Source organism: Cyclopterus lumpus, chromosome 14 (assembly GCF_009769545.1).
Source record: "Cyclopterus lumpus isolate fCycLum1 chromosome 14, fCycLum1.pri, whole genome shotgun sequence".
NCBI classification, from domain to species: domain Eukaryota; kingdom Metazoa; phylum Chordata; class Actinopteri; order Perciformes; family Cyclopteridae; genus Cyclopterus; species Cyclopterus lumpus.
This window is the reverse complement of record NC_046979.1, coordinates 8180348-8206799: the sequence shown is the minus strand read 5'-3', so window position 1 is coordinate 8206799 and position 26452 is coordinate 8180348. Positions and strand designations below refer to the sequence as shown.

At 40.0% G+C, this 26452-nt stretch overlaps 2 protein-coding genes across 9 annotated transcripts in view; both read left to right on the top strand.

Moving 5' to 3' along the window:
* Positions 1 to 8: 8 nt before the first annotated feature.
* On the top strand, positions 9 to 7228 carry zcchc10 (zinc finger, CCHC domain containing 10). Its single transcript, XM_034549466.1, has 5 exons — positions 9 to 233; positions 1124 to 1585; positions 2839 to 3000; positions 4236 to 4277; positions 6464 to 7228. Exons 2-5 carry the CDS (start codon positions 1545 to 1547, stop codon positions 6702 to 6704), a joined length of 486 nt encoding a protein of 161 aa, XP_034405357.1. The 5' UTR covers positions 9 to 233; positions 1124 to 1544; the 3' UTR covers positions 6705 to 7228.
* A 943-nt stretch (positions 7229 to 8171) lies between these two features.
* aff4 (AF4/FMR2 family, member 4) overlaps positions 8172 to 26452 on the top strand; it is a 30680-nt gene continuing 12399 nt past the window's right edge. Inside the window, exons 1-6 of one of the 8 annotated variants that reach the window (XM_034551067.1) lie at positions 8172 to 8464; positions 21486 to 21615; positions 24570 to 25373; positions 25672 to 25710; positions 25883 to 25969; positions 26339 to 26366. In XM_034551067.1, the coding sequence (XP_034406958.1) occupies positions 21490 to 21615; positions 24570 to 25373; positions 25672 to 25710; positions 25883 to 25969; positions 26339 to 26366 (1084 nt within the window). In that variant the 5' untranslated portion in view covers positions 8172 to 8464; positions 21486 to 21489. Of the gene's footprint in view, positions 8465 to 16373; positions 16640 to 21485; positions 21616 to 23469; positions 23507 to 24569; positions 25374 to 25671; positions 25711 to 25882; positions 25970 to 26338; positions 26367 to 26452 lie in introns of those variants that run through there. The other 7 variants (XM_034551066.1, XM_034551065.1, XM_034551072.1 and 4 more) reach the window with 7 other exon arrangements.

The window sequence follows — 26452 nt, the reverse complement described above, 5'->3', positions numbered from 1 at the left end:
GCTCATAAATGGTATAGTGAGAAAGGCTGAAAGGAATTGAAATGATAAATACAAATGGGAGAGCACTTTTCTGCTGTACATCACCTTACATTGACAACTCCATAACATGTTATCTACTATTGTGGACATTTATTTTAATATTTGTTATTCCCTGATTTACAAGATGAGAGGTCATTGTCAAATAATGTATTTACTCATTTTGGTCAAAACAGCTTCTACAACAAAATGAAATGGTAGGTGAAATATTCTTTGCTTGCATTCCTCTGTTTTTATGTGTTTTTATGTACCATTTCGGTGTAATTTTCATATGCCAGGCCAAACACCCATGAAACGTCCTCTTTGTTTACCTTTTTTTTAAGTCTCTGACTTCCACTGGTAACCTGTGTTTAATGTCACAACGCTATGAGTTGTGGGTAATTCCCTTGCAAAGCTTGCAAAATTGTCGATTTACATATTAAGCTAATGGAGAATAATGGATAAAGTTGGCAACACATTACGGTGACCACAGCACAAACAGCCTGTACATTCCATTCTCTTATTATAATTGTATTAAATGTGTGATAAGAGGGGAAAGACTTTTTACGGGATTATTTGCAGAATGGGAGAGTTAAATATCGGGATTAAGTATGATTTATTATTAGCTAAATCTAAGATTGAGGCACTTGATTTTAGAGTTGTGGGTGTAGGTGGTGAATGAGCATATACATTTTGGAGTACAAGCTATTAATAAACTTAATATTACACAACAATAAGAGAGAAATATGTTTGTGATCCATCTAAACAAAAACATAATCTAGAGTTGAGTTATTTTAGCCTTTATGAACTGTCTACATTATGTGTCAGCTGGTTTTTGATTGATGGATAAGGGAGAGGGGAATTGGATAACCTGAGAGATTGAAAACACAAGGTAAGTATACAATAAGCCAGCAATTTTGAACACTTTATCATACTGGACGAACCCGGGAATAATACTAAATATGAAAACTATTGTCCTACTGTATTATATTAAATGAAATTATACATGTAACCAACCCTGCGTGTGTCAAACCCTTTCTCCTCTCTCTTTTCCTCCCTCTCTCCCTGTCTCTCTCTCTCTCTCTCTCTCTCTCTCTCTCTCTTTCAGCACACGAACCACAGGAGTATTCTGAATCTCAACTCCCTTTTGCAAGCCTTTCCCTGTTACTTAAATAAATAAACCCAATAATAGCTAATCATCCAATGGTGTGGCTCGTTAGTGGACAAGAGCGACACCACTTTCATGTATGTTCGCTCAGCCTCATGGCTCGCCAGAATCTGTCCAAGGCAGCTCCATGAGGTCATTGTGCCGAGTCAAGGAATAGTCCACCACTTAATCCCCCGTCAAACTTCACACGGCTCTCCCCCTACAGCACCAACCCTGATCCCTACATTGTCCCTAAGCGACCCACCCTATCCTAACTACCGAAGGGGGCGCTATCACTTTGCAGGAGGGAAAACAGACTTCGACAGAACACCGGAAATAGGTACTTCTTGATACCAACGAAGAAGAAAAAGTAAACTGCAACATGGCGACTCCCATGCACAGGATAATAGCCAGGAGGCAAGCGTGAGTATACTTTAGATAAGCGGTTAAAGTGCATCGTTTTTGTCGTTGTGTGAACGTTGTGCTCTTTATAACACAAATGACACTGAGTTCGCCGCGCTTCGTGTGAGATAAAGAAGGTAAAACACGAACCCTGCCAGGCTTAATGTAGCACAAATGCGCCACGGTCTTTCTTACCAATACATCGTTTTTTATTCAGCCGTCGGACGGTTTTCGGTGCTCAAACATGTTTTGTTTTGTCTTTGAACTCGCAACTGATCTGTTTCGATAAACTAATAACCGGGAAGAGTTCGGCTTATTCGGGATATAGTGTTAGATATGTCAGGTATCGTTATCTGTCGTTCACCGTGTGTTTTCACAGTGCAGGTTCCAAGTCCGTTGAATTAGTTAACTACCGCTAACGTATGTTTCGCGTAATGTGGAAAACCCATCAGGATAATCTTGGTTTCTATATCGGCATATAGCGTTTTATAATATAAGTCCTAGTATAACAAACCACATGATTGATGCTCATAACATTCCCGCGCTGGAAGAATAGCGTGACATGTAACGTTGTTAGTTTAAAAAGAATCCTGTTGATTAAAATGTCTGAGTTGATTCGACCGTTTTTACAATATAACTTCATTCATTCATTTTATTTTATTGTTACATTTCATATTTTTAAGCCAAAAAGAGAAAAATAATAATAATAACTATTGACAGACAATGTTCTCTGTTATTTGCATGCACATAATCCAGAAGATGTGAAAATACAGACTGTAGAAACATCTTCAGCTACATTGATAGGATTCAACCTCTTCAATTTCTACCTCCTTCTGTTTCATGGATTGCGGAGGTCTGGATCGTGGTCCATGCCTACTACTACTCATTATTCATACATTTCTGTCAATTTCATTAAATGTGTTGTAACGCTGTTCATTCTGTACACATGACATCTATTGCTTCTGTCCATCCGGGGAGAGGGATCCTCCTCTGTTGCTCTCCTGAAGGTTTCTTCCCTTTTTCCCAAGTGAAAGGGTTTTTCTATTATTTGGGGAGTTTTTCCTGATCCGATGTGAGGTCCTGGGACAGGGATGTTGTATGTGTACAGATTGTAAAGCCCTCTGAGGCAAATTTGTGATATTGGGCTATACAAAATAAACTGAATTGAATTGAACCGGCCAAGTAGTTATTGGCAAATAAAGACCGCTCAACTGACAACAAGGAAATGCAACATCTATCCTCATTCAGATGTTGTTGTTTTTTATTACATACAGGGAGGCAAACAAACAAAATGTGCGTTGCCAGAAGTGTTTGGAGATTGGACACTGGACCTACGAATGCACGGGGAAGCGGAAATATGTGCACAGACCGTCAAGAACAGTTGAGATGAAAAAGAAACTCAAGGAGAATGAAAACAAACCCCTCAGCATTACCGGGTAAGACATCTCCACCACAGTGCACCACAAGTCAGGCTGACTCTGTTTCCACTAATGCTGCCACTTCGGATAACTAGCAGTGTACAGATAATGACTGGAGTTTACTTGTAGGGTGTACAGTTTCTGGCATTTTATGGTAGTTTTTGAGGATCTGTGAACTTTCTAGAATGAGGTTGGCAACCAGACTAAAATAATGTTCTTGCTTCGCCTTAGTCAGTCAGGGAATATGACTTATCAGCGGAACAGCAAAGATGTTAGATTAAGTTGAGATGTCGTCTTGTAAGGCACTGTACTGTGGAGCAGGAACAGATTAACACTCAGCATCTTCTGCCTTGCACTAAACCAGTCAGTCTGTAGTTTAAATGGAGTCACCGTTGTTGAAAAAAAGCAAATGAAAAAAAGTAAAGGAGTCTACACTGTCGTGATGGGCGAATTAAGCCGTGTGAATCTTTGAGGCTCTTTTTCTGAATTTCTGCCTAAAAAGATGTGAAGCTCTGGTGCTTGAAACACAGCCTGCGTGATATTATTCAATCTGTAATTCAGATGGTGTAGTTAAGGCCCAATGTCACTGCATGCTCATGTCTTTTTAACTTGACTGTACCATTTCATATGAAATGTGATGGGATAATGATATTCATTAAATGAGCTTATTTTTTGCATTATTACTTGGTGTCATGTGGAAATATAATCATGCTTTGATAATGTATTTCTAGTGTACGTCACCATATTTCTCAAGTATTCTCTTCTCATCCCACAGTCACAAAGTTTAGCTCAAACTTTCTGAAGCAGGAGTGATGTTTAAAGCTTAATTGGTCATGTTGTATTCCTGATATGACAAACACTCTGACACAATGTAATGAAACATCACGATTCACAGTAGTGGAACAAGCTTCGTTATCATTCGCCTATCTTGAACATACTGTGAATCTGTCCCTGGACAAAAAGTGACCATTCAGCAGAGGACAATTATACAGATTTGTATCGCCATCTAGAGGGCACAATGTTAATATAGCCTCAGAGTTACTGGTGAAGAATATTCCCATTTCTAACTGTTTTTTTTCATGATCAGATATGGCACTTTAAAAAACTTGATCACTCTACACCAGGGATTTTTTTTCTTCTTTTAAACATGTCCTGCAACACATATATATATATTTGTACTTCATCACTTGTAAATACCGACAATATAATAATAATAATGTCTTTTAAAGTTGTTGATTTTTTTCTCTTTACAGACCAGGAAGTGAAGGCCCCAATGAGAAGAAAATGAAAAAGAAGTAAGTAAGATTCTGTATGTTTTGGCTCAAAAACAATATATGTTTAATGTGAAACAAGTGCGAGATGTGCACGTTTTATATGGAATATACATAGGAATACTTCAATACTGGACCAACAGTTTTTGGCACCACAACAAACTTGCCAAGAAAGGTCTGCCCGCCCAGATAACTCAAAAACAAAAGAAAGACATTAATAAGAGGTGCAAGAAATAGACCAAAGAAGGAGCTGGAAGAGCTCCAAAGTGGAGATCGTAGTATCTGTCCATCGGGCACCTTTAAGCCACTTGTGAACACTTGTGAAGGGCTTTATGGGGTTACGGAATAGTTATGAACACTCAAGTCTCTGTTTTTTTTGGGGTTTAATTTCTTGTTTGTTTCACAAAAACATTTTGGATTTTCAAAGTGTTAAAACGAAAAAGGAAAAATACCAAGAGGGTGATTACTTTTGCAAGTCGCTGTATACTTTTAGTTACATTTTTGGTGATTGTGCATATTAGATTAAAATTCTATTTAGTCTCGCCCATCTTGACATTGTCGTAATCCACTACATATTGAAATACAGCCTTTATTTATGTGTTTACTTGTGAGTAAATTGTATACTGTATTGTCACACAGAGTGTTACAAAAGTAAACAAGTAAATGAAGACATAAAGAGGTCCGTAGCTATTTCAGGAAGAATGGTAAAACCAACCATAGAAATTATTTTGGAAGCAACTAGATCAATATTTTGTAGAATGTTTTATTCTTGGAGATGTTGCTCCATTTATCCAAGAGGCTCCCTGAGAGTTTGGGTCATTCACTCATGTTAACAAAAGGGTCGAGAAGGTCCCATGAATGTGAGTATGACTTGGTGTGAGATTCTGCCTCGGAGGGGGCGTCGTCATGGCCTTGTGATCAAGTGGTGTTTATGGAAGGTCGAAGACCGTTGCAATGTTACTCTTCAACTCTGGATTCAAAGTCCAAACTGTAGAAGTCTATCTGAACATTGTTGACTGAAGAGTGACACCACAGCTCCCTCTAGTGGAGACTATTGACGACCACCATGAGCCACTACAGTTTGTTCAAAACTGCTGAAGCAGCTATCTTCTAGACCAGCAGTAAACAATTCTTCTATTTTCTAATCCAACACGTTGAATGGCTTTTTCTCACAACGCTATGTTTGTACAAAAAGGATTAATGTGTTTTGTTCATGTGATTTACTGTTTATAATTACATTAGAATATTGAATGTGTTGTTGAAAGACCCGTTTCACAGCAGACATTTTGACTTCTGGTAGTCGGAAAGGGACAGGCATTACTAATGAGGACCCTGAAACTGAAGCAACCGCCATTCATTTTAGCATTTACACCGTTTTTCTACTACTTCCGGAAAAAGGCCTGTACTTTTACACACTGAAGCCCTTTTGTTTCTTTATTATTCCCACATTAATCGGTGTTGTAGATCTTTTACACAGCACGCATTTGACTCATAGCAGGGAAAGCACAGGCAGAACTAACAACGCCTTAGTTCCTGCATTTATTGCAGTGCTTTGTAGCAATTAATGTTATTAGCTACACTAGTGTTTGCCGGTCTTTTGAACTAATTCCGCCCACACACTGACCGACTATTGGCATGCGTTATCACAGGTGGAACGTTGACATTAACTTAAAAAAAGTCACCAAAACGGGTATTACAGTGTGTAATTTAGCAGTGTACTTCAGCAACTCGACAGACAGCTTCATCATAAATGATGATAATGGTGGTGCCGTGTCATTGCTTTATTTGTTTTGGAGTGGCAGGCCATGATCGTCTGTTGGTGGGAGGGGCAGATGCAATCAGTCAGGAGATATCAGAGGCTAGTGGCTCTGGGGAACCGATTTGTGAGACATCGCATCAATGACTATTTAGCATTAAAGGTGTCGCCTCTCCTTCCTCATAAAAGACACAACAAAAGGGCGAAAGACCTGGCGGCTGAGACTAATCAAATGTACCTTTTGCGTAACTTGACTGGTTTATACACCACCCAAAGAACAAAATATAGTATTTGTCCAGGTATATTTTCCCAGTTTACGCCTGTTTTCTCAGTTTAAGTAGCAAAACAGAACAAAAACCTTGCCGATCAGCACTTGTTACGTCATAGACATGAATATCAACACACGCTGTGTCATTTCTCGTATGTACCGTCACGTTCTGCCATTTGCTCTCAGGGCTAAAGACGGTAGCGACAGCAGCAGTGATTCAGACAGTGATTCAAGTGACTCATCGTCAGACAGCAGCGACTCCTCTAGCTCCTCTTCAGACGACAGTGACGGCAGCAGTGACAGCGACGATGACAGCTCTTCCTCATCCTCCTCCTCGTCCTCCTCTTCGTCCTCGGATAGCTCGGACTCAGGAAGCAACAGCGCTTCAGACCAAGGACCTCCAAAGAAGAAGAAAAAGAAGAAATGAATAAATATTTTGCATTAAGTGGGTGTTCTTGTTTGTTAGTAGATTTTAGCTGTCCACTTTTTTTTCTCTCCCTGTAATTCATTGTTGGATCTGATTGGACAGGACACCTTTTAGGGCTGTAACACTGCTCTGAAAGTTTGAGCAAAAATGGAAATTAGAGAGAAGAGATTATTTTGGGTTGATCAATGTGTCAAGTTCTGTTTTCAAAAACACATTTTCCCCTGTTACTTTTATTAATGTGATATTTTCTCAAGTTCGTAGGTCTACTGAAGATATGCATTTTAATTATCTGAAGAAACTAATGTGCTTATTCATGTTGAATTTGTGATTTTTGTATTAAAGTATATTTTTAGTCAGACTTAAAGTGTGCTGCTCACAACCTAAGTAATACAACGCTGTAACTGCTACTCAAAAGACCTGTGAGACCTATTAAAGGATACAGAATACAAGTTTGTTACATTTTACATTAGTTTGAAATTGCAGATGCTTGTTTCAATGAAAAATAAACTTGGCTTTTGTTTTTACGGCTCTTGTAAATTGCCATTGTAATAGGTTGTATTTTGCTAAAGAGAATATCATGAGTTTACATACACATTTGAGAATAAAATGGTAGTACATTGACTTATTTACAATACAATATGACTACAGGACCTTGGCTGATGATGAATTTGGGTGTGGCAGACCACACAAATGTCCATAATGCAACAGCCTAGTCATCAAAATACATGAGCGGCTTGAGTAACTTTTAAAGTGCATTTTGAAGACATTTGTAATGGGCTGAAATGGCAGGAAGCTATATTTCTAAATGTCGTTGATCAAACGCAACTGAATTCTTTTTAAGGAATATTTTATTTATTTGCTCTGCTATTGAATAAATGTGATCATAAGTATCCAACATAGAATAATCTATTCAGTGAGCTTTACAAATGAGTTGTTGAACATTAAAACACAAAAGACTGAAGTTGATGGCATAATAAGCATCACAAAGTTACTGTTAATGGATGAGAGAAAAATGAACATGAGTCTAACTTAATTTACAGTACTTTTTAATTAGCCAAATGAGACATCTGACAACTAAATTTAGTAGTCCAGTTGTATATGTAAAAATAGAAGGAGAACAATGAAACGCTCTTCATAATTTCCGTCTTGACCGTCAAGTCTGTGGCACAATCGTGTACAACCTGTGCGTCACACAAATGTTGCATTCAAAACATCGGAATTATCATATCAGCGGCTGTGCTGTTACAGTGAAACTGCACAGTTCAAAATATATAATGACTCTTTTACATTTGTATCAACTACATTGTACTTATTAGCGACTATTTAATCCGGAGAGCTGACTGTATGCCGTTCTCAAAACATTATTTCTCTAAAATAAAAATAACTTCCGTGCCCATGTTTACTCGGTTAGGTGGTCGCTCTAGATATTTCCCACGGTGAATGAAGGCAACACCGCTTGCTGCCATCCATGCATCCAGTCCTGTCTGTGGTACCTGCTGGCTACTTAACTTAGCAGCCTTACCTATCAGTCACTTATGTTTATGGAATAATACAATGAACGACAGGCAAAATGAATTTATTTAGTTTTCTACTCGATGCGCAGCTGCGTTTCAAGGAAAAGATGGACACCGACCATTCGGTCTTAGTATTTTAGCTGTTATAGCGTTTTGCTGAGTCCATTTTGCGTGTAACTGGAAAAGACAAAGAGAAAAGAGCTTTCCAATAGCTAGAATGGTTTGGGCCTAAAAAGAAGACAAGAGGTAAGGATGGCGAATATCACAAAGGACGGCATTTGGTTATTAGCTATACTCAGTGGTTATCTGACATTTTGGGAGACTGTTAATTTAGATTTCCTCAGGAAAATTCAATGGTTTCACAGCTAGCTAGCTAGCCGCTAGCCTCCAAACGTTATGCTAGAGAAAATATGCAGGTAGTCTCGTAGGTGGCGTGTTAGCTTCCTGCTAAACGGACAGACACTGTGGCTACTTTTTTTAGTTTTTAATTACGACGAAACGGTGATTGTTAAAATGGCGATATCGCTAAATGTTACTTTAATTCGTGCGGGGGCTTCCCATCTCTCGGAAAAGTAAGAGATTGTGGCGATAGTGTTTTTGTTCGTGTGATGTTGCCTAACGGGTCGTGATGTCTGATGTTTGTTTTACTGTTACGCCGGAGTTGACATATCGTATTTTGTCAAGTATTAGTGTTTTTTTTTTACATCGTCGCGGAGATAATTACTCTGTATCTGCCGTTTGTTGAGAGTAAGCGGTCAACATAACGCAGTTGGTTCATCGGGCTTGATAAAACTGTTCCCCTCCTCAGCTTCGTGAACTCAAATGGCAGATGAACTCTCAAAGCTTGACAATTCAAATTCGGGCAACAACTAGCTACTTCACTTGCTTGCGGTTTCTCTGCACCCCCTAAAACGGGACAATCTCAACTAATCCGAGGCCCATAACAATCGTCGGCTTTTTCTCTCACAGTGACGAGCGAAAACTTTTGGTTTGTTGTCCTGTGGCCTCCGCACATTGATCCTGCGTTTATTACACTAGATTGCTCCTGGTGTCAGTCCTCGGCGTGTTTGGTCAAAATCGCAATCACTCAAAAATGACTGTTGAATGTGAAGGCAACATAATCGCTTATGCGTCTAGCTTTTGGTCTAGCAAAGGGACAGCTGATATGCTTTTCTAGGAAGCCATTTTACGTGCCTCAGTTGGGGGAAGGGCCAGAAAATGCATCATAAGTCCACAGTTCAGTAAGTAAGTAACAATTGGCAACACTAGTGCTACATGTGTGTGTTTAGCAGGGTGTTCTGGGCAAACGGAGACGAGGACATGGCGATCAACTTGTTTATCTTGGTTGACACATCATGGTGGGGGAGGCCTCTCAGGTCATGAACTTATTTATGGCAGGTAGCTGTGAGCTAGCACAACATCTGTAGTCAGGTGGTGGTGGATCGAGGTTTAGTTCGGTGGTTTGAGTTAAGGGTGCAGTTGTTCATGAAGTGTACTTTTGCGTGGAAGTGTTAGTCTGAGTGTTTTATTTTAGCATCTATCTTACTTCTGTGTTGAGCAGCAAAAAAAAAAAAAAACAGTGTAAAGAGCAGCTTAAAACATAAGGCCTGTGCTTAACTTTATAGGACATGTGTAATATGATAGCAATATATCAGAAACGTTAGTTGAAACAGATATTGATGCGATGGGAGATGATTCAGGTTACGCTCAATGGCGGGGTGACCCAAAATCTACATTAACATTTGAAAATGTTTACCATGATATTGAATAGCAAAGGAGACTGTTCAGATAAATCATGTTTACGTCAAAGTAAGGGCTCGCATCAATCTGTCACTGCCCCCTTTTTTTTTCTTCAATGAAAATGTTGATAACTGAGATAAATTGGAAGTCTTTGTCTTTGAACTGACTGAATGTTGTAGTTTTTATGTAGGCTAAGCCGAGAGGTATCTAGGGAAATCTTAAGCAGGCTTTTTTTATTTTTTATTTATCGGCCTAAAAATTAAGTTACTCCCAATATTGGCACTGTTAAATTATGGGAATATGAATAAAAAACAGTCCTGTAAACCAGTAAATGTGGTCAGCGGGGGATAACGATTTATTTTCTGTCATCTTGTGCTCCCTGTGATGCAGCTCACTGTGAAATCCTCTTCACTTCCTGTTTAGGTTTTGCTCTGTGGCTTCAGTATAACTGTTTCCTCTGTCGCCAAGCAAGGGCGCACATGCTCGATTGAGATGTTATGGTGACTTGTTTGTCCATTCCTGACAGAGGAGTGGGTGCATGTTTCTTTGGCTTTGACACATCTATTGTACATTGCTCTAGTCGTACAGTGTGGTTTTCCCTGTTGGATATTTGGAAAATGAGCAATACCTAGTTCCAGACTGCTCAACAACAAGTACTTGTACAAGATTGTTGTGCTTCCCCCTCAGAACAATGCTCCTCTTCAGTTTTTTTTAAATCACCTTTCATGTCTTTGATTATTTCATATTTGAAGTCAAAAGTAAATCATAGCAATAATCTGGTTCATTCATTGTACAGATGCTATTCTTTTCGTGAACCCCACCAAATGTAAGAGCTAATTGTGTCTTCAGCTAAGGTCTGTGAGTTTATAATCAAATCTTATCTCCTTTTTAAAGAGAAGCTTGTGAAAAGTAGGTTGTTTGAAGGCTTTTCCGGGAGTCTGCTCGTTTTAATAAGTCCAAATCTAATCAGACATCAGCAGCTCTTTTTTATCCCTCAGTACTGTTGCTCACACAGCAGAAAAATGTGCCACTCACTGTCCTGACCTCATGCATCTGTTCTTCAGCTTTTGTTCTCTAGGATGCGAGTTAAGCTCTCCTGTGGCTAGCTATATAGTCCAGTGGAGGTGAAGCTCATTAACGACATTTCATTTTACAGATCTGGGAAACATCTGTTCTGTTAGATACTGTACTATAATATTGGTCAGAACATTATAGCGTCAGTCTGAGACTAGTGTGACCGTAATACCTCTAATAAAGGGAAATAAAAAATAATAATTTCACAGCAGGGTAAGTGCTTTGCAGGCAATAACAAATGGATAAACAGTCAAAATCACACTTGGATCTAGAAGAGTTTAGTAAGAAGTACAGCAAGTATTGATTTATTTAATACAACGGTAAATCATTTGTAATAGGTGAGTCACTAGAAACCAATATTGCCAATCTTCTCCACAGGAACCTGCATGGGGAAAAACACGATCTATGAATGATGGAATTAAATTTGTCATCAACTGGTCTCTTCATTCATGTTTGGCCACAACTCGTATCAAAACACATATTTTGGTGGGTGTGACGGTTTATTTAGAGGTTCAGAGTAGTAAGCTCTAGGTTAGCATGTTTCTATTTGTAGGCGGGCAGATATAACAGTGTCAAATTTAGCCCAGACTGCTCCCTGGGGTATCCGATTGGGACTGATACATGGCACACCACACGGTACAGAAACCTCTATGACTCTGCGATAGCAACTTTTCCTGTTATACTATGTGATTTAATAGGAATGACTGCATGCTGGTGCTGTTGCATGAGGCCTTCATTTTTAAAGAAAGAAAGAAATGTAGACTTATTTATCCCCGTGGGTAAATTCTTCTCTGCATTTGACCCATCCTTAGTTATTAAGGAGCAGTGGGCTGCTGTGAAGCGCCCGGGGAGCAACTGGGGGTTCAGTGTCTTGCTCACGGACATTTCGAAATGCAACTATTGGGGAGAGCGGAGATCAACCGGGTACCTTGTGGTTACAGGACAACCACTCATCCCCCTGAGCTATAGCTGATCCAAAATATTGGTAGTCATGTTTCATCTCAGTACTTTAAGCTTTCCGAACAACGATTCATTCAGGTTTGGGGCGAGTAATGGACTATTAAGGGGCGTGTTTCATGTAGGTACGCATTTCTGGTTTCAGGCTAAAAGAAGATGTGATTAAACAAAGTTGAGGTTGGTCTGTTTGACCAAGGCAAGATGGGTTTCACATGCCAAATGCTTCTTGGCATTATATTACATTTATGAACAATGATGAGTAAATTCAAAGTATATTCAACACATGCATACAAAGGCCATGGTTATGTTGTGCCTAAAAGCTTTATTAGAGATGTCCTAGATTGCACAAATGCTTATGTGATTTATCATATATTTATTCTCATTTAAGTTATCACAACATCACTAGTCACTGTTTTGTTCAATTGTAGAATTGTTCAATTAACATTGATTCAAAGCCACAGGAGTGGTTTATGCATTGTTACTTACTATAGTTCAGATATGGGTGAAGAGGGTCATGCAACAAACGCAAAGGCCTCTTGACTGTCTTGGTTTGAACATTGAAGTTTGAATGACGCAGGTTCTTTTTAAAAATGTTTCCAAGATAATGGAGGGTTGTGTCATGTTTCACAAACAATGTGGCATACAAAAGTACCAAGAGCAATGTGCTATCTGTCAAAACTGCAACTGACAGCATTTTCTTACTTAGTTTTTTCCCCCCCCCAATTTCAAAATCTATATGAACTTTCTCTCTATGCTATTTACTTAACCACAGATTATCACAAGGTTTTGATGGGTCACGAGGCAAGACGAGAACAATTTAGTGATGGAAATGAATATGAATGGAAAAAAACTGTAACCTCACATTTCACTTAAGCTAGTAAATATTTGGTGTTGGCCTAAAAGCTTGGGAAGGTTGCCGCTCAATTTATTTTTCTCCGTTTGATTTTATGATCTTGGCATGAAGGCTTCACTGACCTCAAGGCATATTGTGCACATTTGGATCTTATCATCCAAGTGTTGTGTTCATTGTTAATAATAGTCCTGAGTTAAGAGCTTTGCTGGATGTTAAATATAAAAATACTCCTGAATTAATCTATTATTAATTATTTTTGAAATGCAGAACAGCCACAGCAGAGGGCTGTTATTGGTAAATGCTACCAGCTCCCACCGATTTCAAATAATGCACGCCTGCTGAGTGGAGGCATTCCAGGCATTGAGTCAGTTCAAATGCTTCAAACCTGCCTGAATGAAAGGATAAAAGCAGTTGTTTAGAGAACATGCCAATCAAGACTAAGTCTTGTTTTGATATGTTAATTAAAGCTAATCTGAGGCCACATGGAAATATTGAATGGCTTTTATTGAAGCAGGAACTAAATAAATCTGCACACTAAGACCTAATCCTAATGTCGACATTGTCTTCCTCAAATATCATCAGCTAAATACTTTAACATTAAAGGAAGACAGAAAATAAGGCAAATTAATTACCCCCTATTGTGTGGAAATGTCTTAGCGCTCGCTACCTACTGTATATACGGCCATTGGTGCTTCCTAAGGAAAGTAGTGATTTCGTAAGGGTGCTGATTTTAAAGTCACTGAGTTTCCAAATATTGATTTTTTTTTTTTTTTGGGGGGGGGCGTTTTCTGATCCTACGGGCTTTTGGTCTTGATGTCACCGCTCCCAAAACAGCTGCTTATATGAAGCAGGTTTGCAGGTTTGCAGCATTTTGAATGGACACTCCCTCTGGAATGCCTGCTGTCAGCAGGTTTGCTTCAAAAGCACCACAGGAGGGGGCTCTGAATGCCCATCTGTACACGTTAGTGGGAACTTGTTGTTGATGCATGAAAAAAAACCTCTTTGTAAACACCATTTGAATGAATGCAGCAATCTGTTAATGACAGATGACAGTTTTAGAGGGGGGTTGGTTTATCAACATTATTGACAAAATTCATACGAAAATGACTGCTTTGGAGCTGTTAATGCACAATTTGGCCCATTTGTGGTGTCAAGATTTTTTTGATTACATAGTTTAGTGGTATCACATCATATTTCAGGTGCTCAGTTCATTTTCTGCATGATATTTGTTATAGATTAAACCAACCAAGGGTAATAGCCTGCTTCTATTTATCAAAAATAAATGGCACATATAATTGATGTGCTGAAAATAACTGAGCACTCTATGCAAGTATGAACTTAAAAACAGAAGGAAAGAGATCAGAAAAATGTGTTTTCGACTAGTTAGTATTTACTTCAAAAGATACACAATCACTTCCAAAGTATTTCCAAAAACATGAGACCTAATCATAATGCCATTCTTAGTTCTGTGCAATTGTCAAGTTTCCGTTGACGTCCTTGTCGACAGATGAGCTCAGCATTCAAAAGGAGTTTGAGTTTTCAGTATCGTTTTTTTCTCTTGCTCATTTTGCATAATCATCAAGGTTATAAAATTATCCAAAAAAGTAATTTACGCCTGTTCCCTAACGTGGAATCGGTGAAAACAAAAGGATGTCTTGGGAAATTTTTGATATTTTAGTACATTATTGCAACACAATCCCTTAATCCCATAAATAAAAGTTACATTTCATAATTCAAAGCAAGGAGAAGGAAGAGGAACACTTTATGGTGAGGAAAGAATAACATTAATATAACATATAGGCTTTTTTTAGAAGGGGTTAAAAAGGTGGTAGGGGCTTTGGCAAGTCTTTTTTTTTTTTTTTTTTACTTCCCCAAACCAAACGGCAAACATCTGGCCATTTTTACTCGAGTCAACATTACATAATTTGCCCGGACGTTCCTTGGAGGTTGAATTTGGTCAAGGGGGAATCTCAGGATGGGAAGAAGAGGAAGGATCAGTGGATATGTTTACATAACGAGGAGCATAACTAAACTTATGATATTGAAAAACAGAATCCCAATTTTCCAGGATTTTTAAAAACCACAACATATAATGTATTAGTTTCAGGCAAAGTTTCAAAGAGATTTAATTATAAATCTGAACTTTTGAAAGGGCTGAAGGGTCCCTGAATCTGGGTCCATGTGCCGAGTGGATATCTATAATATACCAATTGGACGTCCAGGTATTGGCAATTTGTTGTGGCTGTGTGAATATGTCTGGACAGGATTACGTGAGAAGCTTTCAGCGATCTACTGCACACGTGTGGGACAGGTCTTCCCAAGAGGACAGTACAAATAAAACTTCTACGCATCTATGATGTCTGTGTATGCATCTGTTTGGAAGTAAAACTGAGGCTTTAGAAGTGATTAGATCAGGAAACCTGCAGAGACACCGGAAGTAAATTGGCATGATGTTGCCAGTTTGTGTACTAGTTTAAAAAAATTCCCAGCGGCATGTGATAACACATTTGTCAGTATGTCATCATGTATAGCTGATGAAAATGTCTCTTGTTTGTTACAACCTGCATGCCTGAAACTACACACTGTCTCTTTAACAGGCTGCAAGGGTGCTTTGCCCTGTGCTCTGGCATAGTGGGGGAGGGAGGGAGGGAGGTTGTTGACGGAAAGATGGGCCCTTATTGGCTGGGCCTTTCTGAGGGCAGTGACATCACATGGAGGAGAGGCCCTGTGGTGTAAAATAACATGTCCTTTTATGGGACGAGGTGGATAGTTCCATTCTCGGAGAGAGGTGAGATTCTGTTCCCCCCTCGCTGCTCCCTTAATAATGTCTTTCTCCCTGTAAAATGTCTTCCTAGTTGGCGTGTGAGGCTGTTTTGTAAATACTTATAGCTGTAAGTCTGTCCTAGACCAAGCTTGTTTATTTCTTCAGTGTTAATCCTGTCTTCTTAAACCTCCTATTTCGTCTCCTTTTTGTTTTACTGCTCTTCATTTTGAGTTTGAATGTGTATCAAACTGCTGTTAGACTTCTTCCCCCTCTCTATTCTTGCTGCTTCTCTTCTTTGATCTAATTCCAATATGTGTAATTGGTCCGACCCATTTTTTTTTTTTTTTTTAAAGAGTTGGAGATGCATTACTATGTCTCAGCAGTCTTTACAAACGCCTCATCACTATGCTTTCTGTAAGTGCCTCCTTTACATAACCCCTATGCTCAATTTACTGTGATTAAAAGATGGCAGTTAGCATTTAACACAAGTGGCCCCGCCAGGACAGTCTCACTCCTGTGGACGGGAGACATGCCAGATCTCTCTTTAGTATCCCATCTCTGTCTCACAGTCTCTCTAAACATTTACACACTTACCCACCCCCAGCATCTTTTCACCTCTTGTTCTCCACACATGCCTTAACCTCAAAACACTACACATACAGAAACAAAAGCTCCAGCTCCCTTTCGGTTTCATCTAGCATGCGACTACCCCCGCTGTTTGCCGACGTGGTATCTACCGCGAACGAGCAGTCCCCTCCCCTCTCCAACTCAGATTTGTCACCACTCCAAGGAAATGCACTGTACCTTCGAGTCGAGTAAAGAATCTGTAGTTACACTCTTCCAGCTGGACGCCCACAGATGCATTTAAAAAGAAAAAAAGGGTCCAGGTTGTTTTCACTGGAGGAGGTTGGCGTAGAAATTTAGACTGACAAGTTGTAACGAGAATACTTCTGAATCCTTGGGAGATCCTTTGAATCCTCCTCCCTCCTCCTTCCAATGTTTCAGTGGTTGGGGCCATGGCCTCTCAGTCAGGGTAAGAAATGCATGGCTAGTTGGCTGCTTGACTTATTTCTCTTGGTGTCTGGAAAGAATAAAGCACACAACTTAATTTTCACTATTTTGTACAAGTCATGCTAACATGTTTTTAGTTCTTACTATAATGGCGTCCTCTCAGAATCCCAGTCCTTTTTATTCATGGTGCTCAGATGGCCATCAGTTCTTCCCTTTTTTTTCTTTTCTTTTTTGGATTGTGTTGACGTTGTGGCCTGGCTGTTGTGCTGTGAGTGAGAAAGAAACAGATGGGTTGATTTAATTTAGATTCAGAGTGAACTGCCTTTTCCACTCAGACTTTGACCTTTTCAGTTTGGCACACTGTTGAATTACAATAAACACACATGGCCACCACCGTTTCATATTAATAAATACAATTTAAACTTGTGTAAGAAGGATTCGTTGAGTAAAGCCCTGTCATAGTTTTTGTAACTATCTGAATCACCAACCTTACTACATTGGCAACTGATCAACTCTGTAGGGTTTGGGCCTTGGCTGAAGTCTTGGCCTTGAGCCAAAACCAAGGCTCATTTATGACTTGTGCCTCTTAAGGTTTGCTATTGAAACAAGTAAAATATATATTCAATTGCTTGCCCTGGGTATTTCTCAGACTGGACTGATATTTGATAAGTGCCTTATCCCAGAAGGCCACAGGTTAGATGGCAGCTGAATTGTTTTCTGTTATTGAGTAGTGGTGCAACGGATCATAAAACACACGGTTTGGCTCGTATCACGGATCAGCTTAAAAGGAGAAAATATAACTTTTTTTTTTTAGAGATCCCTGATCACGTTTTATTTTGCAGACTATACTAATTGTTGTTCATTGATGATCCGTATTATCAGATACAGATCCCTTTTTGTTGATTTGATTAGCTGGTCTACAAAGCTCCAAACTATTTAATTTTTTTGCCACCATCACAAACCGCTCTGAGGTCATTGTAAACCATACACAATTCTAAATTTGATCCTTTTTACTTTGAAAGTAATTTATACTTTCTTTTCTTCATAAAAACACCCAATTCAAATGATAAGGAAATAAAAGTAGTTAGTAGTTTTAAGGTATTATAATCTGTTTATAGCCATTATAAACGCATCATAATTAATCTCTATCTATTTATGTCATTGTGAAAGCATCTCTTGTATAAACTGGATTTATTCAATTCACTCGCCAATGAAAGGCGTAAAGCCACAATTTAGAGTTCATATTTGGAAGAAATCGTGTGACCTATTTACATGTAAACTCGTCAGGATAACGTTATAATTTACTGTTGTTCAATTCTCCTTTCACTGAACAGAGCCTAAACGCATCATTATGTAACCATCCGAACCTTCGTACATTAGCGGTGCTGCCACGGTTACCAGCGTTCTTGAACACGGATTGGTTGTTTACAATGTCACATCAGAGATCGGGGAATAGAAAACCATAAATGCCGATGTCCTGATCGCATATTTTACTGAATATTCGCGGATAACGATAGTCAGTTAATTTCATAATGTTATGGTTAATGTTAAACTGTAATTAATTCACGGTTCACATGCGTGCCGAACCGCGAGAGGAGAACTGTGTGGTTAACGTATCGACAGTGGTTCGTTACACCACTATCATTGAGTCATGTCTTATAGTACACTGAGCAGTCTTTGTTGATGCCCCCAGATAGAAATCAGGCTCCCTTTTAACTGGAAGGGAAAGTAGACGCTCGATTTAAAAGTTGGCGATGCTGTTTGGCATCTAGCATGAACTGATTCTGGGGCATTATGAATATGACTGGGGATATCCCCTTCACCACACATCTTATTCAGAAAAGTTTTACTTCATATTTATCTATCCTCAAGGCCACCAGTTTCTTCCAAAACGAGAACTCTTTTTGTTGTTGTAAATATGTTCTTATGACACTTATGATCTGTAAATATTTACAGAATGGTGTTCGGTGCTGTTTTTTTTCATCAGTCATATGAAGTTATTGCATTGTTAAACTTAATTTTGGTTTACTTGTCCATATAGCGTAGTTTGAGTTTCTAGGCTGGTCTACGGCCAACTTACAAAACAGATTGTGCTCAGATGCGTGATCCATAGCTTTTCACATTCTTTTTTTTTTTGTTGCCATTTGGGCACTTGGTGAATTTATTAAAAACCAAAAGCACACTGACTTTCTTTTCTCCCTAAAGAGGACTGGAGTGATCTTTAAAAAAAAAAACAACACAAGAAATTGAACATATATTTATCCTTTAATTTTAAACAAGAAATATTCCCTGATGTCAATTAAGTTATTCTCATGTTGCAAAGGCACATACGTAACATGGACTGCTGGCTGGTAGGGGCCTTAATACGAACAATATTGTTGAAACCAAAAGCAGACGATTGAGCCGCCAATCTGATTAAGTGCTGTGCTACAGTGACATGGTGTAACCCCCTGTTCTGCTAATACAAAAACAATAGTTTGGCTCAATTATTTGGCCAGATTGAACAGGAGCACTGTTTACAAAGGATTCTGTGACCGGGGCTTTTGACCATTTAACTGTTCAAACAGTTGCCCATTCACAGATTCAGCCACATCTCAAAACTGAGGTCGGCAGGCTAATTTACACACGTATATTATATAGTACCAGCATACTAATTGCATCCATGGCATATAACCATTTAGTTTGCTTGTTTGTAATCAGTGGAGATGTAGAAACGTATGTCATAAAACTGGCCTTTTCGCAAACCACAGATTACATTTATAGCATGAAAGACGATTAAATGATGTTGGTACTTGTCAACTGGGTAGGCAAAATAACTTAACGTCGAGCAGAATAAACTAGGATGTGGCAGGAGTAAATCTTCGGTTCTGTTGGCTCAAGGAGACCAGTTGGTGTTGTGCAATTTACCTTCGACGGCGTTTTTTGTTTAGTTTGAGACTGTGTAGTCTAAAGGTAGTTCTTAGCTGTGCTGGAAATTTAGAGAGAAACCCGTGGGGTGTTGATGAATGTTTGGTTGATGGATTGGCAAAACAATGTTTTCTTCTTTTCTTGACACACCTGCTGATAAAACTGGTGCTACTGGTGTGTCTCAAACAGTTCAGTGGCCTTGGTCTTCTCCTGAAATTTGGGTTAATGTAGCCTACCTAGGTATATATGTATCAAGTGGCTTGTGAGGAGTGATTACTCACAGTTGGGTGTTGTTGATGATGTAAAACAGGCAGAGGCTTTGTGAAGGCGTCGGTGGGGAAATTACAATTTCGACTGGCTGATAAGCTTACTGATAGCCAGTCTGAATTTGTAAAAAAAAGTGGAAAAAGTGTTGCCGTGACTACGTCTGCAATAGATTGCTCCGGGAATCCGTTTCTAAAATCCGGAGAAGAATTTAAACTTCCGGTTCCCTCGTCTCAAAAGTTCTTTTATTGTTGTTTTGTCTGTAAATATCCCACTGTTTAATTTTTAAGCTTTTACGTGTAAGAGCTTTCATGTGTGAACTCAGGGAAAAAAGTAGCCTAGTTTGACTTCCTTTTTCTTCCCTGTTTTGAAATCGGTTCCCCATCTGCTTCTTTTCATCCATACTTAGTAAAGATTGATAACACTCCTGTGTTTATAATTGAGGAGGAGTCCGGGTGGTTTCTGGATAATCACACTCTGTCAACCGCTTTAAAATCATTGTTGTCGTTGGAAGAGCCCAAAGCTGTGGACTTAAACCGAGAGGCGACACGCCTGGCTGGTAATTAGCTTGTTTCTGGTTTTAAAAGCTCCGTAGTTGCTTTCTGTTACAGACAGAAGTCTTGTTTGTGGCGGTTGCTCCTTTTTAAAAACGCGTACTTGTTCGGTCCAAATGCCCAGTAGAAGTTTTACGACTTGTTAAATTGACTTTAACAGCCTTGTGTTTTATCCCCTGGTAGTGTACACGGTTTTATTACATGTTTATGCATTTGGTGTCGTTTTCTCTCTCTCTGGTGTTAATCCATTCGTTTCCAAAGTTTACACGGTCTCTTCCCAGAAATGGCGATGTAATTTTACGTTTGCACTACACACAAAATGCTCAGTGGGACGGTTAGCGCTGCGTCTTCTGCAGGTATGGAGGTGATGGCTTTAAGATAAAGTTTAATAGCAGCAGGTTATTTAATCCTAATTGCAAGCGGATTTACCGCCATGCTATTCTTGAAAATATTTACATATTCTTTTCATGTCAAGTGAATGACACTCTTTAAGTCTAGTCCAAAAATCATACACCTGTCGATTTTTGAATACAGTATTTTGTGAGCCAACAACCATTCAAATTGTACTTCCCAAACATGTCAATGTATGACTATGTTGAAAAGGGGCGTTCACGGTTTCAGATGGGGAACAAATTTACATTGACCATCTGTACAAGCAGATTATTTGTAGGAGAAGTAGACTTCTGCGTATTGTCTAGACCAGCCTAAGCCTATTAGGGACTACTTTCTCCACTGGCCATCTCTGTGCTCCCCTCTGTTCATGATGTGTGGGGCAACACTAATGAACGTCCTGTTTGGGGTTTACAAAAAAAACTGACTCAAAGTAGAGGGTAGTTGATGGCTGACTCTGACTGTATGGTTTGTGGTGAACAGTTGGAAACTTGAACTCGTTGGTGTTCATTTCCGAACCAAGGAATCATAGCAGGAGAGAGAACTGAAGGTCTTATGTTGTTTTAGTTATGTTACCTCACTGTTTTAAGAGCAACTTTTAGGGAAACTCTGAGAGACTCGCCAGGTGTTTCTTTCACGCTTCTGCGTTGCTTACAGCCGTCCTTGTAAAAACCACAAGATAAGGAGTCTGTTTACAGTCCCTCCTCGGCGTGTTCTTATGTTGACTTGTTGTTGTTCTGTTTGCGTTATTAGCAACATGAACCGTGAGGACCGGAATGTGCTCCGAATGAAAGAAAGAGAAAGGCGAAATCAAGAAATCCAGCAGGGAGGAGGAGAGGCCTTTCCAGCAAATTCACCTCTCTTCCCTGAACCCTACAAAGTGGTAAGTTTGTTTACCTCTCCCTTCAGTTTTGACATGAAATTGATTTGTCAGTTTAGAGGAGTTTTGTAACAGCGACAGGAAGTGAGAACTGCACAAACTTACAGGAACATTCATGTTGATACAGTGTTGTCATCACCTACACCTTTTTTAAAAATATTTTTGCCTGCTTAGCCAAACTGCTGAGAGGAATGTTTAGTTTTAGGCTTCGATGGCAAAGGTGAAAGCCTTCGTTCTTTTGGTGTCGTTGTACACATGCGTGTGTGCACGCTTTATGTAACATTTGTTTGACTTCATTGCTTCAGTCTGGAAAGAAAAGGTTGATTTTAGTTTTTAACTCAAGTTGTTTTCAAGAAAAGGCTGTTTGTTGAAGACTTGAACACAGGCTGCCTTTTTAATAATGGAAAAAAAACGTTTTTGTTTTTCTTTTGTCTCTTTTTCACAATGACCTTCGGGGTCCTGCAGTTTATGATGAAAAGCTAACTAGGGCAAACTCATAAAATGATACATACTTGTGCACTTCATATGTGAGCAAGCTCTGTTGTCAATGACGGTCCTTCTTTTAATTGAGATGATTTCAGCACAAATTCCAAGCTGTAATTGGCTGATCTGTTTGCATTCTAGTATGTGGTTATGTTAATCATGGGTATTAAAATGCTTTTCCAAACTTTTGGCTTGAATTAAAAAATGGTTGGCTGTCAGATTTTAAGCTATTGACTAACTCGGCACAAGATACAAAAGAGTCGGTTGAATTATTAACACCTGTCTCAGGTTAGCTGTTTTTGTAGTGCAGCTGACCCCCCCCCCCCCCCCCCCCCCCCCCCCCCCCCCCCCATGTCTTCCGTCTGTGCTCACAGATACATATAGATGTAGGCCAGCCAGCTCCCTGCTCCTGGTCGCCCAGTATAATTGTAAAGTGGATTTGAGTTCTCTGAACTGGTCTAATCTTTGCCACTAACTAGATTTGAGTGGAGGTAAGTGGCGACTCTCCTGAGCTAGAGTTTGCCATCAAAGGCAGAGAGGAATGTGTCCTGACAGGTTGGGAATAGAAAGGGGACCAGAGGTGAGAGATGAGTGTGGACCTCTGTGTTTTGGACCACAACAAATTGAAAGATAAAAAGCTGACTTTGAAGAAAGGAAAAGTCCTTGACCTTTTTGCACAAGAGACGAAAAAGCAGTTGCAGCAAATATTGTTACTGTGCATGTTTGTTTTTCTGTCTTCAGAAACAATAGTGCAAAGAAATGCAGAGAAAACCAACTGTTTAAGTCACTGGCTTTATTACACTTTGTTTTGTCTCTGGCTCATGTCTTATGTAAGTTTCAGTCTCCCCCCACCACCCACCACACACACACACACCACACACACACACACACACACACACACACACACACACACACACACACACACACACACATACCCCTTCTCTCGGTCATGCTCCACTAAGTGGAAGTTTACTGTGTTCAGCATTAAAGGCCATGTGTGCACGCAGCTGCAGCTGGGGCCTCCCAGATGTAGACCAGCAAAGCAGTAACATTTTTATGGTGCTGAGCTCACACACTTTTATCTCGGCTGCACAGAGTGATGAGCACACAATTATCTGTTAAATATTGATATTGGTATATTTGATACAGTACACTCACTGTATATAAATGCATATCGTCGTTTTAACTTGATTTAAAAGTTGTCCTTTTTAATTGTGCCGAGATCTAACTAACCCTAGAAACTAAGAAAAGGACATAACAAATCCAATAATCACATTCATGTTTGCCTTTTTCACGGCATTTTAACCACAAAGATTTGGCAAATAGGACGGGTAACGGATTAAAAACTAATGCCGTAGTTTGTCGTTTTTGCAGGCGAAAAGGTCAACATGGAAGTAAAGTTCCTAAAAAGGTTTGTGAGAGCGTTTCTGCAGACGGACAAGGCTGTATAATGCAATATGTAGGTGTTCTGTTTAGACAATATTTTCAGAACAATGAACCGACTGTAATGATTCAGGTGTTTATCATTTATTTTTACACCAACATATGTGTGATAAGCCAGAGTATTACTTTGAAGAACTTGTATTGAGTACTTTATTCACAAAAAGCTGCAGTGTTTCTGTTCCACTGGATGTGGATGTTTAATACAATCATCATAAAACGCACCATTTATGTTCGTGACGCTCCACTTCACCAACTGCAAACGTGTGAGCCGGGCCGTGCTAGCAGGAGGTAGTGGTTGTGCATGTTATGGCCAAGCTAGTTAACATTTCCTGCAACAGATAACGGCTTGTGTTTCCTCACCCTGTGTGTGTGTGTGAATCTGTCAAACATAATATAGGTCCAAACGCTTCATATGAAACTGGATATTTTGCACAGACTGTCACGGACTGATTGCTAGCAGGTCGGCTGGAACCTGTGGCTTTCAAGTGATTGATTAACCTTTTGTGGTGGAATTATGGGTGGACTTATCTGTGTTAACAGATGGGTGTGGACTGATCGGGGGGGGCCCCATTTTGAATGAGCTAACTGAATGATTGACGGATCTCTATGTTCAATCGAATATGTTCTAAGTCAATTATTTTAAATGTAAAACTGATGACACATGGTTCAGGATATAATTAGGTTATTTTTCGTCAGATGTAAATCAGCATTTGAATTATGCTCATTTTGCATATTTGTGATTTTTAAGTTTTTCTTTGTTTGAGTAATACATTTTCTCTCCATTTTGATAGAAAGCAAAGCAATTAACCCAAGTGTTGAACTTGTGCCCATAATGACTGTTTTCTCTGCCCCTCTTCTCTCCTCTCTGCTTTCCCTCTGTTCGTTTCTCTCTCGCTTATTTTCCTCTCAACCAATCTTCTGTCTCTTCTTTCTCTATGGCTGTCTTTTTCTATTTTTTATTTATTTTCTCCCTTCATCACACTGTCCTCTTCCCTACCTCTCCCTCCCCCTTTCTCTGCTTCTCTCTTCAGTCCAGCAAGGAAGATAAACTGTCAAGCCGTATTCAGAGCATGCTGGGCAATTACGACGAGATGAAAGAGCCGATTGGTGACACACTTCCTAAGCTTGGCGGTAAACCATCTAACAGCTCGTCTTCCTCCGAGGAGAAATCGGGCCCACCTTTGTTTGGCGGGGACCAGCGCGGCGTCGGTAGCGGTGCCAGCAGCCAGAGCAGCAAGTGGACTCCTGTTGGCCCCGCAGCAGGTGGATCTTCGTCCCAGTCCCAGAAACGCTCAGGACTCCAGGGCGGGCACGGTAGCCAGAGGAGCAGCGGCAGTAGCGGCAGCAGCAGCAGTAGCCAAAGACACGGAGGGGAGGTGCGGGAAAAGAAGTCGAGTAAACACAGCGGGGGGTCTGAGCACTCAAAGTCGCACACATCGAGTCCGGCTAAGGGCTCGCTGAGTTCCTCCAGCAGCAACAGCCACTTGCGGAGCTCCTTGTCTGCCGAGCAGCATCACAGCAAGGAGCGCTACCGCTCCAAGTCCCCACGAGACAGAGAGCCCAACTGGGACTCTCCCTCACGGGTTCACACCTCCTTCCCCACTGGACAGCACTCGAGTCAGGCCTTTCCCCCCTCTCTCATGTCCAAGCCCGGCTCCATGCTGCAGAAGCCCACAGCGTATGTGCGGCCTATGGACGGCCAGGAAACAGCAGAACCCAAGAGCTCACAAGCAGAAAGCTACAGTGGACAGTCGCACAGCAGCACCATGGGAGAGATGAAGTCCAACAGCAAGGCCTCACTTTCCAAACTCAAGATCCCCTCACAGCCCGTAGAGGTAAGGCTTGTCTACGGGCTTTCCATAAAAGATATGTTAATAATTGGCACTTAAGGGAGAACTCTATAGTAGCAGTCATATATAAGGCTAAGAATGCCAGAGCGGTGTTAATGTTTGGAGCATATATTCATAATAATGTAATAAGTGGAAGAGATTACATCTCGCAACATGTCACACTTGGTGTGAATGAATTCGTAGGTCTAATAAAATGCCTTAAGAATGACTCATCCTCCTACCTGCAGCACTGACCGTCATGTTGATTATGAAAACCTGTTAAACAAGATGTTTCTGTCTTCAGGGATCTGGTGACGCCAACTGTGTCGATGAGATTCTGAAGGTAATTGTATTTCGTTAAAACGGTTCATCAGAAGTGTTCGGAGGAACAAAAACAAACCTATTGCTCAAGTCAGTGAAAGAGCACTTCGCATTACTCTCACCTCGCCACTAATTTTCACATTTTTCCCCGTGTGTGTGTGTTTATTCTTTCTTTCTTTCTTTCTTTCTTTCAGGAAATGACTCAGTCTTGGCCCCCTCCGCTGACAGCCATCCACACCCCCTGCAAAACGGAGCCCTCCAAGTTTCCATTCCCCACCAAGGTCGGCATTGCACCGGTCCCTCTGTTTACTGTTTGACTCAAATGATGTGCCGTATGTTGTGATGCATCTTGTTCGGTGCAAACAGACCGTACACAGCAAATGCAACCAAACCAGAAAAACCGTCTAATTTGAACTATAAAGTGCTGGCACTTGCTGTGGATTGATAATTGGTCGGTTAATATCTGATAGTGAAACTAACTAACCGAAACTAAATGAAAGTTGTTTTAAGTGTCAAAGTGCTAATACACATAATAAACTCAAGGAGTTTAATTTAAAATGGATTTTTTTTTTTGGGTCATTGATTGTAAAAACGGGCAAATCTTTTGGGTTTCTGAAAATAATTTAGAATATCTTTTTTTTTTTTTTCAGGACTCTCACCCTTTTCCAAGCGGGCACAGTGAGTACCACACTCAGTTCTGATTCAAACTCTGTGTGTGTGTGTGTGTGTGTGTGTGTGTGTGTGTGTGTGTGTGTGTGTGTGTG